This window comes from Apostichopus japonicus, chromosome 22 (genome assembly GCF_037975245.1).
Source record: "Apostichopus japonicus isolate 1M-3 chromosome 22, ASM3797524v1, whole genome shotgun sequence".
In the NCBI taxonomy this organism is placed as follows: Eukaryota; Metazoa; Echinodermata; class Holothuroidea; order Aspidochirotida; family Stichopodidae; genus Apostichopus; species Apostichopus japonicus.
The window spans coordinates 8,208,475-8,223,971 of NC_092582.1; the positions used below are offsets into that span (position 1 = coordinate 8,208,475).

At 36.0% G+C, this 15,497-nt stretch overlaps 1 protein-coding gene across 6 annotated transcripts in view; it reads left to right on the plus strand.

The window, feature by feature from the left end:
* LOC139963361 (potassium channel subfamily T member 2-like) overlaps positions 1-15,497 on the plus strand; it is a 147,767-nt gene that overhangs the window by 99,097 nt on the left and 33,173 nt on the right. For all 6 annotated transcript variants that reach the window (XM_071964032.1, XM_071964033.1, XM_071964036.1 and 3 more), the window contains 5 exons: positions 5,895-5,945; positions 6,531-6,617; positions 9,652-9,760; positions 11,474-11,548; positions 13,259-13,342. In XM_071964032.1, coding sequence (XP_071820133.1) covers positions 5,895-5,945; positions 6,531-6,617; positions 9,652-9,760; positions 11,474-11,548; positions 13,259-13,342 — 406 coding nt within the window. The remainder of the gene's footprint in view (positions 1-5,894; positions 5,946-6,530; positions 6,618-9,651; positions 9,761-11,473; positions 11,549-13,258; positions 13,343-15,497) is intronic.

Sequence of the window (15,497 nt, forward strand, 5' to 3'; positions counted from 1 at the left end):
ATTGACATCACTGCAAGCTCTGGAAATGATTTAACATGCATGTGTACAAAAATATATATATATATATATATATGTATACATCTTTGCATTTTGATCGCAATTTGTCCATTTCACAATACCAGTTTTGCTATATAAATGATACAGAATAATCTTATTCTCTGTCAAATTATATAACACCTATGAACGGGGAGAAATATTTTGTAAGATCTGTAAAAAACATAAAGCACTGGTGAAACATTTTAAAAATAGAATCACATGTGGCTTGATGATGTCATATTTCTACTTGATCAAGTCTTCAACCTTGCATAATAATAATAATAATGATAATAATAATCAGCAGTTATTTTTACAACGCTTAAGCAACCACAAATGTGGGAGAAACATGCAAGGGCTGATGGATTACAACTTACATGTCTGGTGGCTTCCAATTCAACATTTTAACTAAAAATTTTAGTATGAAGAAACATTAAATCTGTGACTATCTCCCAAATAGAATAAGATATTTCATAGCTGATTGACAAAGTTTGTTTATAGGACAGTGTTACCTCTATCCTATCAATATTTTCATGTTTAGGTTTGTGTCACGGTTAATGCTTTTTTAAACTCGGTTAGCAGGGGAAATAGAATTTATCTGCTCCTGATTAATTCCGTAGATTAAATTTACCAGTCCTAAGTTAATTATTTAGTATGGGTATAGCCGCTATAATAGGGTATAGCCGCTGTAAAACATGCAGCTGCTGGATGAGGTCAAAATCAAGGGAAAGACTATAGCTAAACATGAGGTATTATACACACTAGAAGTACATCGATCTGAATTATTAAAATTATTTCAAGTCCGAACAGTAATGACTATTTTTGGTCCTGATTAGTTTAAAACAAAAGTTATGATCCTGCAGGTGTTAGGTTACTTCAGTCTTGATTAATTGCATGCATGCTCTTTATGTTGTGCATCAATAGCAGCGTGCGAATGAAGTATAGTATTAGCCTAAAAAGCAGGTCACATTTTTAACGGTGGACCGAGCACGGAGCAGATTTCTATTGGGACGACCAGCATCTGCTCTGGCTCGAGGTCGTCCAGCAGACAAATAGTTGTTTATATCCAATGCAGTTTACAACTTAAAATAGCACAGATAGGTAACAATGATAAATTGTTATCATACTCTTCAGCATTTTGGAGAATACTGAAAATGATATAAAACAAGAACAGTGATATATAGGCCTACTGTATGTACTACTCATAGGGTAGCTTTACCAATCCAAAGTGTTGTTGCTCCATTCAGCATCTCTCATATCATGAACATATATTGGTCACTCAGTATTTTGCTACATTTATTTGGACAACCACATTTGCGGTTTGGATAACCAAAAATAAGACCTGCAGGTTGTCAGACAAAAATCCTTTAAAAAAATTTGCCCTGCTGCCATAAGCAGAAAGATGATAGTACTACTAGCACAGACACTGCTACACCACTCATAGATATATACTGCTTCAGATGATCAGTTTAATTTACCGGCTTGCTCTCACCGGCTTAGGCTGTGCAAAATTAAGATGTCTCATGACAAACTAATTATTGCTTGAGATAGCATTGCCATACTGTAGGCTATATGTTTAGCTTTATTGATAACTTCATAGCTTTAATTGCTTCTAAGTGTAAGTTTAATGAACATTGAGAGTTGGACACATGATATATAGTTGATGGATTGACAAGGGATTAATTGCTTATTGATTAATGTGAAAGCCTTCTATACAGAATGGGGACTTTTTATTATTATTTTCTAACACTCCTGGCAAATTATCTATTCATCAAGCTGTTATGAAGTAATAATATTCCACATGTATCAAAACACTTCTGCTAATTAATGTTGTTCTTTAATTGTAACATGAACAAAGCAGCCACTAGCTGATCTGGCTATCTTTGATATATCACTTTTGGGCAGCTAATTTGCACCAGATTGTGTCTGTATAATTAGGATGGGATGATCCTGTGCCTATAATTATAGTGAGTCATTGTGGTTAATGTTATTCTAAAATAGGACGGAATGATAACTACGCTAGTGATCAAGTACAGCCTGAATGGGCAATATTCCAAGGTCAAAAGTTTGGAATAGAAATTTACCTGGGTGAAATGATATGTGCAGCTTTGAATATATATGTATTAGAATATGTATAATCAGGCTCTGACCATGCATGCACATATGCATTTGTATGTATGTATGTACTTTAGATACACATAAACAGATACATATAGATACACATACATAGATACAGTTTTAATTACTTATTAGCATTATAGCACAGGTCTGGCTTATATCCTTTCCACATTTGTAGATCTGTAAACAGCCTTCAAATGATCTTTCAGTCATCTCGATCAGTGACAATAGAGTAAATAAATGTTGCTGTGCCGGACAACAGCTACTTTCATCAACTTACATTGTCATCGTCATACTGTATATGATTCTCTTGAGTGTCTGTAGCTATCTCAGTGGAGGTTCCTGGATTTCAGGAATGTTTTGATGGAAGAGGTTGTGTTTAACCAGCTCGAATTGTCACGCAATGCGATGTCATGAATATACAGAGCTGCATACATGTATGCAGCCTCTTGTGTTTCATTTGAAGAGCCATTAGCTATTAAAGCTGCCTGCGGCATCATGTACATTTTCCAAAGGTAACACTTGAATGCCTTGATGCTGTCACACTGTAGTCAAACCTGTTATCATTTTGAGCTTGCATAAACAAAAAACAGCTCTCTATGATGATTTGTATTTTAAGTTACAGTTCAGTTAGCTAAGCCAGATCAGCCAAATATAATAATAATAATAATGGAAATTTAAAATGCGTCGGTATCTGTCAAAAACAGACGCTCATGGCGCAAACATGCCCATAGCCAGTAAAATTCTGAGTGGGGGCAGGAGGATGGTGGCACCAACAATTTAAGGAGGGGCAAAGTGTTGGTGTCCTATAGCTTGTCAAGTTAAATTGTCCAATTGTACAAAAGGCAGGGAGCGAGAGGGAGGGGGGGGGGGAGGTCACATCCCTCTTCTGGCCCCAGCCTAGCTACATAAGCATGCATGCAACCATAGTGGTCTGTAGACTTGGTCACATTTGAGAATGATGCAAGGAGGATCTGATACTGCAGTTAAGGGAGGATTAACTTCATGGTGTGAACCCAGTCACATACCCAGGATCAGAAGTACCCAACAATTGTAATTTCCCACTTTCGGAGAGGGTTGCGAACCTGTAACAGTGATCCTGCAAGACTGTGGGATCAACTCTTGGGAGATCACATGAATCAAGACCTCCAGTTACTTGCCCCAAATTGCAACTCACACAGACTGTATGTGATATAGCCTTAATAAGGGCTAGCACACAGTAGTAATATAACTTACGCTAATTGGTGTTGTTAACTTCTTCATCATGTTTTTTTTGGTCCTTGGATAATGCTCTTTCGTTTGATATTGATCCAACATATATCCAATCCGAACTAAAACAATGATCCTGATACCTCTTACCATCTCAAATTGTGATACTTGTTCTTTTGTAAATTACTCTGCTTTCTTTGTAAAGCACCTTGAGCAGTGACGTTTGTCTACTGATTTGGTGCTATATAAGTCTCTTTTAATATTATTAAAGGTGTAATATGTGTTGCAAGGACACCAAGAATTTGTAACAAGTTTGAACCCAGAGGTTACATATATATGGACTGATTCCACCTAAGATATCACATCATTAGCAACTCATTGTGTAATGCCTCAGTACTGCAGGGTAATAATATAGCCACGATACTTTTTTGCACTCATTTTCTTCCCTGACTGAAATATTTCAAACTGTTTAGATGAACTTTCAATTTATGAACATGTCAAGATTTCTAAACATCTTGTAGAAATTAAAAGTAAATACTTGAAGCAATGTCCTCTGCATAGCCCCAGTTTATAATGAGAGTGAAGCGTTGACATAGCAGTCTGTCACTTTGCAGATTATAAAGGACACCCATGCAGCTACCAGCCAGTAGCATCATGTTTCAATGTATAGATTATTTATTTGAACAAGTATGAGAAAGGTTTGTGCCTACAGAATTTTGGTTGTTGTTGTAATCAGTGAAATTGGTGGGCATGTATGTTTTGTTTATTTGCATTTATCTCCTTGATGGAAAGTTAAGAGGATTACCTGTCAAAACAAAGGAAAGTAATTTAAAGGGGTTAATATATACTGTGAGCTGTATGTTTGCAGACGATGTTCGCCGTGGAAATGAATAACCTAAAAATGACATCTGTAAGCAATTATGGGTGGGAGGGGGGTGGGGGGCACAATTTTTGGTTGCCCGAGCAGCATTTTTCATCACATATCCAAATTATTTAATCTCATAGATGTAATATCAGCTGGTGTTTATAGGTGATGTTTTTGACCTATAGCCTTCTTATGCACCTGGCAACATTCTTTAATACATTAGAGAATGAGCCTCACTGCCTAGCTTTCCCATTTCAAATCTATCATTCAAAAGTATCTGTAACATGTTCTCTAGCTCAGGCTTTTATTGGGGGTGTGCACTGTTCAAGAATGTTACCATCTGTTATAGATTATAGATAGATCAGAGTGTTTTTGCAATTAGTAGACAGGTATTAATTAAAATAAAATAAAACTGATAGCAAACTGCTTATCCACTAGAGAGCCTGTGTAAGAGAATGTGTAAAAATTAGTTGACCTGACGTTTCGATCCTAGCAGGAGACGATCTGAAGAAGATCCTGCTAGGAAGGAAACGTCAGGCCAACTTACAGGTATTAATTAAGTATCGTTTTTGGTGGATAACCAAACCAGTGAGCTAGTTTTCAGCTGATTACAGCAATCAATTGTAAGTAGGTTAAACATGATGGTGTGAAATTACACATCATGCAAGGACGTGAATTGTGAATGTCTTAATTCTGTAACGTTAAAGGTATGCTGCATTTTCCCCAAATATGCTAGATATTCAAATATGGTCATCTTTGGTCAAAATTCTTAAACTGCTTTTATTACAACCTTTGGGGAGTTTGGGGAAATATTCCTAACTGGGACATTCAGTCATCTTGTGTGTCCCTTAAAAATGTCTGAGAACAATTTGGAGAGTAAAGACCTCCAGGAAAGTACTTTTAGAAAACTTCTAGCAATTATAGCGTGCTATAGTTTGGGGCCTATACTGACTACCTTTAAGGTTCTGATGCCTATTACATATGAAGCCAACTCAGTGTATCTGGTACTACATTATTTATTGCTAACACAGCGTGTTAATTAATTGGCAGAACTAATTAAATGTCAGTGTCTATAATTTCTCTTTGAATTGATATATACAGGTACATGAAACAAGTAAACAAGTTTGGCAATAAAAGTGTAATAATCGCCAGCTATGTATATTCATCATTTAGTTGGGTGTATGAGCTACTGTATAATATCACAGTTTGTGGCAAACATTTGTATAGCATATTGTAAAGTTATGTGCGATATTGATGCTGTATTACATATGTTATATTATCTCTCAACAATTTTTCCATCCGTGGACTCCTAGGGAAGTGGAAGACATGTTCACAGATTAGGGAGAGATATGTCACCTGCAGCAACCTCTGCCCCATCACGACTTTGGACAGGAAAGTTTGAGCCTTCTTAGCAGAAGTTAAAGACACTTTCAGACTTCTTCTGACTATCTCTATTCATCTGCTAGTATTAAAAGTCAGCAAAACAATTTGCCCGACCCATTTGGCATTTCAGAAACCCCCAATTTTTCCATGGACCCCCTGCATACCCCTAAGTACTGTAAACATACAGAGATCGATGGTGTTGATATATAAATGAATGGAACTGAGAAAATGAATGAATACATCTTAGACAAGATGACAAATGAGACATTTTCTTTATTTTTCCCAGCTATGGATGTAATGAACAAGACGGCTTTGTGGAGCCTAGCAACACAACTTGGTGAGTAAAGAAATAAAGGGTGATTGTGAGACATCATACCTCTATTACATTTTATGACAAAGTCTGCAAATGTAAAAAAAATATGCTGAAATTTAGTAACACCATTGATTATTTCTGTACCTCTTTACACCAAGTTTTGGGTTGTTATTTTACAGTAATTATTTACGGTAATTATTTACAGTAATTGAATACAGTTTTAATATTAAGTACAGTAATTATTTTATTATTATTATATTTTAGTATTGTAAATATTGTGTAATTATTGTGAGTATTTCTAGTATTGTAGATATTGTGTAATTATTGTGAGTATTTTTAGTACTGTAGATATTGTGTTTCTAAGTATTGTAAGTATTTTTAGTATTGTAAATATTGTGTATGTAGTATTGTGAGTATTTTTAGTATTGTGTATATTTAATGTTGTTGTGAATATTTCTGGTAAACATTGTAAGTATATATATATTGTAATGTATGTTGTATGTACAGTATATTATCAGTATTGTTAGGTACTATTGTATGTTAACTGTGTGTGCTGTGAGTATTCTAAGTATTAATCCTACTTCTTGCCTGTGTTTATTTTCTCTGCAGTTGTGAACCCTGTGGCAGCGTACCTTCTATTGGATGCATGGAATCCCCAGAAAATATAAACTCTGATCCAAATGATCATATTAGATGGTAGGTAATACATACGTACATGTATACAAACATACATGCACGCATACACTCATACATAGGTGTACTTTTGTACTGCAGCAGCTTACTATGTTGCCATACATAATTGTCATCCTTGTAAGGCCATCATTACTGTCCTCAAATTTTAGTGTGATAAAACTCGCTCATACTGCTCAAAGGTTCTGGAGTTTGTGATGCTAGAATTTTTGTCATACGTTGGAAAAATGTACCTTAAGGGTGTTTTTGAAATGCTTTAATGGTGAAATTTAAACATGGGTAGCATTTATTTGGCTTGCTAGTATTTGTAAGGGCAATAATGGAGGACTAGTAAAGTTAATGGTTTTTTTATAGTTAAGTCAAGATTTCTAGTTTTTATTTTTTTAGTAACTAACTGTGCTCAACGGTACATACTTTTCAGGAGTTTATGAGGCTAGAATTTTTTTTCTTCAGACATTGGCAAAGTGTATTTTAAGGGGTGTTTTTGAAATGCTTTAATTGTGAAATTTAAACTTGGCTAGCATTATTTGACTTGCTAGTACTTTTAGAGGCTATAACGGACGACTAGTAAAATTAATGTTTTTTTTAAAGTTTACTCAAGATTTTGGTTTTGTTTATTAACAAATTTTACCAAGCTTCTGTAATCACCAATGGTATAATCCTGGAGCAGAACTTTATATGAATTGACATATTTTTATCAAATATTTCATAGTTTATAAAAGTCTTTCTAATGTGTAGAGTAATTTTTATAATGTGCGGTCTGACATTTGTTAAAAAGTTGCAATATGAAAAATAGAAAATGAATTGGGTTAAATTTGATAATGACGGCAATTTTTCTCTTTTATGGTGGACTTTGCATATTTTCAGTTTAATGCCATTTAATGATGAAATGATATATATTATGATGGACGGGACATCATTACCCTCAAACACGTACATTATCTTAATGCGTTCGAATTTATCTGCCTGAATAACTATCCAAAACTACAATAACGATCATCAAAAGATTTATTGTACAACATTTTATGAGTTTTTTTTTAGTATGATCAGGTTTTATTCTGTAAGTTCATCAGTTATGTAATTTATACAACCGATGCAATTCTGGATAAATTCATCTCTTCTCAGAGACTGTGATATAATTTTAGAAATATACATGATACTCTAGTATCTTACTAGTTAACTTTCAAAAAGGTGCCAGGTCAACTTCATATCTTTGAGTCAAAGTTTGGTATATGATCCAGGGAGGGGGAGGGGCGGGGTGGTGGGGTATTATTTTATGGGTTACTAAATTCATAATTTTTAATAGCTGGATAATAATGGGGGGGGGGGGAGGGTAGGGGAAGGTAAACTTTTTTGGTGGAATGTAAAAAGTCTGTCATGTTATTTCACACTTGTACAATACATTTTGTATCATAACATTGGAATACATTGCAAACAATGCTCACACTTCAAATTTAGGTGACATTTGGTTAACTTTTCATGCATATCAATTAGATTATATTATATCAAAATTACCTTAAAGAAATATAACAAATCGATCATATTTTATTATCAGTTTATACTGATAGTTTACCACCTCTAATCCTCATGTGTCTCTCTTTCATGTCATTTCAAATTTGAAAGAAAAGGAAAACACATTCCATTAAAATCGATTTAAGTGTAAAATGAAAATTGACATTTAATAACTGAAGAAACTTAACCTTTTTCTTAAGTTGGCAATTGTAATTCCCAGCTTTTTTCTAGCCTGCTTGACATTTTCTTAAGAAAGCTTTTGATAACGCTTTGCAGGCATTGGGGCTTTATAAGCCTGGAGAGTTCTGTCTGTAGGTCTTAAATTAGTTTCAGCTCTGTAGAGCCTCATATATTGTTAAATTATAAAATACCCTTCCTCATTTACACACTTGTGTGCCTAAAGCTATCTGTTGGGAGCTCTATTGGCAAAACATTTCTAATTTGGTGTAAAAGTAAGGTACACTATAAATAATGAACATTTCTCTGACTAACTATCAAAGAGAATTAATGCAGTTATGAAAGTAAAGTTTAATTATTTTTATTCCAAAAGTGAAGAAAACAATGAAATATAGGTCTATATTTATGGTGACTATAGGACTATATGGTTGTATATATACTACATCCAAACTCTGGCTTGGTGTTATAATGTTAAAAATGACTGGACATTTCTTAAAAGAACTTTTAATTACTGATATATGTTCCAACTGGACAAGTATATGAAATAATCGGTAACACAAAGAAGTACGTCGGGTAAGGGCGCCAGCCAATAAGAAATGCTCAGGTAATATGACTTTGTGAGAAAAGTCAGCAATTTTGATCACCATGGTGATACAACTTGTCTGGTCTTTTCCATATTTAATCCGATGGGAATGCTGATGTTAATGCTTTTTAAATCTTACATGTTATGTCGGTATTCAGTGAATCTTTCAGTGAAAATTGGAATTACAGAAATCTGTCCAGTAATACTTGAATTGTACAATTTGCTTTACAGTTTAATTGTTTGGATTTTGAATTAATTTGAGTTCAATTGAATCAAACTTGTTTATTTTTTGTTTATTTATTTGTTTTATCACAAAAAAATACAATGTAAAAGGAAGTCTTCTATATTAATTAAAATTATTTATGATAAAAAATTCTCATTATAAAAATTAAAAATATAAAAACATAAAAATTAAAAATAAGAAAAAATTAATTAAATATTAAATTAAACACATATTCTTTGACTGAAGACCCCTTTAACACCCCTTTCTGCCAGAGCAGATTGGGATTGTTTCCCACAAAGCTATTGATCGTTACAAGGAAGTGACCTTCCTTTTATATATAATTATCAATATATATGTATATATGTAATATGATTATTGAACCCATATTACAGTAATTTAACCTTTTGGGGAATATTTAGTATACAGGTATATCATCATACTAGCATTTGAATGTCCTTTAACCAATATTCTGTGTTAGAAAACATTTACAGAAAATCATGAATATATATAGTATAACCGATCGTACTCTCTCTTCCCCCGTACAGGGTGGCCTTACTTTGGGTTGAGAGACACACTTGGCTTTGGGCTCTTCAAGTAGCCATCGCAATTATAAGCCTGTTGCAAGCAATCCTTCTTCTCTGTCTTCAGTATAAGGTAAGCCGTTTCATGTTTCAATTTGTAGCTCTCCATGACTTTCACTCAAACTATTTGCAGGTAGCACTGCATGTGTAAATGTCTCCCCATCGCCATTTAAACATGCAAGACTAATATTACTTTGTGAGATCGGTTTCAATCATCAGAACAATTATTTAAAATTTAAATGTTTGAGAAATTTAAATCTGTCAGTTGCTTTTTCAAAACACTTAAGTCTAGCTCCTACCACATTCAGTATCAGAGTTTAATGTAAATCTAGTCTACTTTGCCTGACTGTATCACGGCCGTTAAAGTCAGTATTAGCCGAGAGATCAACTGTCGTAAATGGCTGATTGAAATCTTTTGGGTAAAGCAGGCAGGCTCCTAGCCAGGAATTTGCCAAGGGAGGGGTTAACCTGTAGGCAAACTATCAGAGCCGTAGATTCTGCATTCAAAACTATCTAAGTTTAGCGCCACCATGAGTTGGCGCTATGCGCACAAGAAAATTTTGGCTGAAAATGCCTCCCAGATCGCTGGAAATGGCACTTCCCAGGTCTTGTAAGTTGCCATGTAAGCTTGAAATTACTAGCGATATCATAAAAACATACAACAACAAAAGATCATGGGGGGGCAGTCGTCCCCTTTGCCCCCCCTTGGCTACGCGCCTGAAAGCAGCTTTGCGATATTGTCGGAAATTCGAACAAAATCAAACAGAGTTTCGATCTGAAATACCACATTACCCTTAATACTTCATTCACGGGCACGTCCTGTATTGATCTGTCTTTTAGATTTTGCTATGCACTGCACGTCTGGCCATTAAGTGCCCAAGGCATCTATGTCTGGTGAATAATAATGTTCTTCATCACGGGCGTGCATGTAGTTTACTTTACCACAATAATGTTATAGTAGAAGAGATTGTGAAAAGCTATATTTTGCGAACCACTGCCCACACATCTGAAAACGAATAAATCATTCTAATGGAACGTTGCCTTTATTGTCAAGTGTATTGGATAGCATCGTTTCCTTTAACCAGAGGGTTTTTATGTAGTTAAAGGGCTCGATGTTCCAAACTTCAGTTTTTGTTTTGCAATTCCGAGCAAACTTCAAGGCCAATTCTTCTTACTGTCTTGTCCATGACAGTGCAGATGTTTTAATAATGCACTAGCATTTCAATTTCACATGAAAATGCTGCCCTTTGCAAGAATAACTACTTTATGGATGCATTTCATGTAGAAACAGCTAATATAGTTTTTATGGGCATGCATCTACAGCGATTAATTAACAGAGTTTATTTTGTGTGCATGTAAGACTTTCATGTGATGACTACATGCAATATAAGCCTAAAGGTTATTTTCTGGCATTATCAGAGTTATCTCACATTTTTGTTGTAAAATATACAAGTCTAACATCATGACAATGGTGCTGGGGAATTTTACATTGCCTGCACAGGTAGGCTACACTGGCCACGAAAATGGCTTAAAGTTCATGGAAGCTATAGATATCACATTTCCACAGATCTTTTTTGTCATGAAAGTCATAAAAAGTTTGAATTTACTACTTTCTTGATGAAAATCACTCCTATGCGCAACTTAAGGTGTAGTAGAGTAGAATAAACAGGTTGTACATCATTCTGCATATGTATCAAGAAAAAAAAGGTTGACATGCAGTGGTTAGAAGAAATAAGGAAGTAATTTCTGATAATTTTACAAAAACTTCTTTCTCTCTTTCTTTCAGGGAAATCTTCTTAACCAAATACTGAGTGTTTTTCTCATCATTGAATTTATCAACTCTGTACCTTTTATTTTCACTGTAAGTAATTTTCTTTGTCTCTCAATTCTAGTATGTTTGTCACAGGGCAGGAGCAGAACTTGTTTTTGTCCACAGCCCTCTGACCTTAGTTATGTAAATTTGGGTTATGTAATAGTCAGGATGATCCTATTGTTGGAGGTATGCAGTTGCAGGAATGCAGATGATCCCTCCATGAGAGTTTTAATTAAAGCAGAGGGAACAAAGGGCGTGTGAGAATGTCAGTGTGAACTAAGAGTTCAGAGTCCACATGCCAAAGGAGAAAATCTTCTGTCCAGTTAGTCAGGAACTGATTTTAATTTATCATTATTAAATAGTGGCTGAGGTGCTCCACAAACAAAATATAAAAAAGTTAATGAAGTAACTAAACTGTCTAGATGTAGTTCATGTCTGAACAAAATATTGTAATGTCAGGTAAATAACAGGTCAAAGGTCAGGCATAAGTGAACTAAAACTTGATATTGAGTTTGATTTTCTGCAAGTATGTGTATCATTGCATTTTTTGACACTAAAAATTTCTAGAAAGTTTTTCAAATAAAAAGTACTTTCCCTTTGGACTAGTTGGGACTCCAGATTGTTCCCAGCCCCTTCAGAGTTTTAAAAGAGACAATTAAATATCTCAGTGGAGTGTCGAAACTACTTGTGAAGGGGCAGAAGAGTACTGGTTGAAATGTTGATTTGAAAGTGTGCCCTTTAATACCACTGCTATAACAGTTTACCTGCCTCGGGCATTTGAATAGGCACTCGCGGTAGATTGCGGGAAAATTGAGCTGTGCAAGTGACTTTTCCACGCTCGTTTCCTTTGCTAGGCTTGGCAAATTGATTATGTAAGACACAGGCTCAAACGTTCCCTATAACGTTCCTAATATTAATAATAATAATAATATTAAGGCATTTATATAGCGCCATAACTAAAACGATATATTCTATGGCACTTTACAAGGAAAAAATAAAAACATACAAATGAACAAAAACAGCAACAAGACAGAAAAGAGAAAGAATAGTATTTCTTAAATGCCTTATTAAAGAGAACTGTCTTCAGAGCTTTTTTGAAAGAGAGAAATGTGGATTGATCAGCAACCGAAGACGGCAAGTCGTTCCACAGCCTGGCCCCAGTTACAGAAAATACATGGTTGCCAAACTGTTTTGTGCGGGTGGCGGGAACGTTGAAAGTAGAAGCAGATATGCTTCTTATGCGGTATGACGAAACACACTTAGTAAACATCTTACACAAATAATCGGGGGCCTGTTTATTAATATATTTATGAATCAAACAAAGAGCCTTGAAAGTAATGCGTTGCTCAATGGGGAGCCAATGTAAAGTGAAAAGACAGTCCCTGGCACTGTCATATTTTCTTCTGCACAGAATCAATTTTGCAGCTTGGTTTTGTATAGACTGTAAGGGAAGCAGGGTGAGCAGCAGTTGAACCGATCAGTAAAGCATTATAATAACCTTGAATGGTGAAGAAGTGGGCGTTGGCGAAAAATGAACGGCAGTCTTCATAAAGGGCGGATTTTCAAATGTAACATAATTGATCATTATCTGATTATCTAGCATAATTGTGGGCAATATTCATGACCTTTGAACATATAGCTTTAATATTTTGTTAACAATTCTGCAAACAAAAAATGTGAAAACATTAATTCTTTCAGCTGTTGTGTCAAGCAATTGTTGATAAATGTAAAATTCTTTTCTCCCATTTTATTTTCCAGATATTTTCCAAACCGCTTCGAAACTTATTCATTCCAGTATTTCTCAACTGCTGGCTGGCTAAGAATTTGTTACAAAATCTCTTTGTAAGTATCATTAGTGTAAAATGAATGTATTATATTGGCCAACTATATAGGCCTAACCTTTTGCAACAAGTCTGATATTTTGCACACAAAACTCTGTTATTTGCTTGTCAGAGAACTCTGCCTACAGCTCTTTTACTACCCTAATTCTTGCATTTTATCCAAGAATACGAAAAGAATGAATGAACTAAAACTAAAAAAAATTACCCTATTGATTATCTGTATTTTGTCAACCTACCGATGATTGCCTTGAGGAACCGAACATATCGTGCCATCTAAACTATCTTATGTGGACTTAAATGAGGCACCTGGCAACTTCCTTTGCCACTGGGGTTTAAGCATGACCATCTGGTCAATGAACCGCAAACTGATGTATCTGCGCAGTAATAATTTGTTCTGTCATTTGAGTTAAAACTGTCTGCCTCAAGTCTGCAGTGTATAATAACTCTCTCTGTACAACTGCACAAGTTTGATTTCCGTTTAAATTTAGTGGTGATGACTGACTCAGTAGAAGATGTAAAAGCAGTTTTATTAATATGAAGGAGAGGACCAGGAAGGGGGTAAGGGGAGGAGTGGAAGAGAGGGGGTGTTTGTTAATGATAATTTATCAGGATATGTACATCACAAGGATATCTCCAGGGTAAAATAATAAGGTTTTATTTTAGATTTCAAGTGAACCATTTGATGTGGGATTTGGGGACTATTAATGTTTGACGATAAATGAACCAAAACGTGAAGGAGACTTTAAAGAAGTATTGAATGTACCTTTAGAGTACGGGTTGTAAGCTCTGCATCGTAGGACCAAGATATTTATTTCCATTGTTTAGAATATAGTGGTTTGAAGTTGATTAATCTCCAAAGATTACTGCATATGAAATGCAATCTAAGGCATATATTTAAACTACCAAAAACAATGCAATCTTTGGTAACAATTGCTGTTTAGAAAGAACAAAAGGATTGTCTAAAATGGAAATGTTAATTAGAACCACTGAGGAAAGGGCTGGAACATAACCTAGCCATCCTAGTGAAATTAACCTTCTGTTCCTACCCACTGTTTGTTTTTTTTTTCTTCCTTACAATATGGACAGTTAAAAATATATCAACTTCACACTCAGATAGGGCCGATCTGAGCTGAACAACAAGAACACGATTTGTGTAAAAGTAAAAAGAATCATTGTGTTTAGTTGTAGAGATGATCAGCATACCATATTTCCAAGTTTTCACGGAAAATGCTGCCAACGTACCCATGTATATTCTTGCATTTCCTCTTTCTTACCCTTTCATCCCTTATCCCTCTGTTCCTGCATGTTCCTTCTCTTCTCCTACCTTCCCCCTCCCTTCTCCCTTCCCCTCCCCCCCTCTGCTATTTTCCCGTCACTTCCCCTCTCTTCCCCTCCCTTCCCTCCACTCCTCCCCTCTGTTATTGTCCCCTTACTTCTCCTCCCTTTCCCTACCTGCCCCTCTATTATTGTCTTGTCACTTCTCCTCCCTTTCCCTCCCTGCCCCTCTGCTATTGTCCCTTCACTTCTCCTCTCTTATCCCTCCCTTCCCCCTTTCCCTACCTGCCCCTCTATTATTGTCTTGTCACTTCTCCTCCCTTTCCCTCCCTGCCCCTCTGCTATTGTCCCTTCACTTCTCCTCTCTTATCCCCCCCTTCCCCCTTTCCCTACCTGCCCCTCTATTATTGTCTTGTCACTTCTCCTCCCTTTCCCTCCCTGCCCCTCTGCTATTGTCCCTTCACTTCTCCTCTCTTATCCCTCCCTTCCCCCTTTCCCTACCTGCCCCTCTATTATTGTCTTGTCACTTCTCCTCCCTTTCCCTCCCTGCCCCTCTGCTATTGTCCCTTCACTTCTCCTCTCTTATCCCTCCCTTCCCCCTTTCCCTACCTGCCCCTCTATTATTGTCTTGTCACTTCTCCTCCCTTTCCCTCCCTGCCCCTCTGCTATTGTTCCTTCACTTCTCCCTTCTCCGTTTCCCCTTCTTCCCTTTCTTCCTCCCTCCCCTCCTTCCCCTCCATTTCCTCTGTTCTCATCCATTAACCTCCCTCCTCTCCCCTCCCTCATCATTCCTCCTTTCTTCACCTTTCTCTCTCCACTACCTCTTTCTACCTCTTCCTTGCCTATAAGGCACTCATGACATTTCTCACTGGATGAAGTCA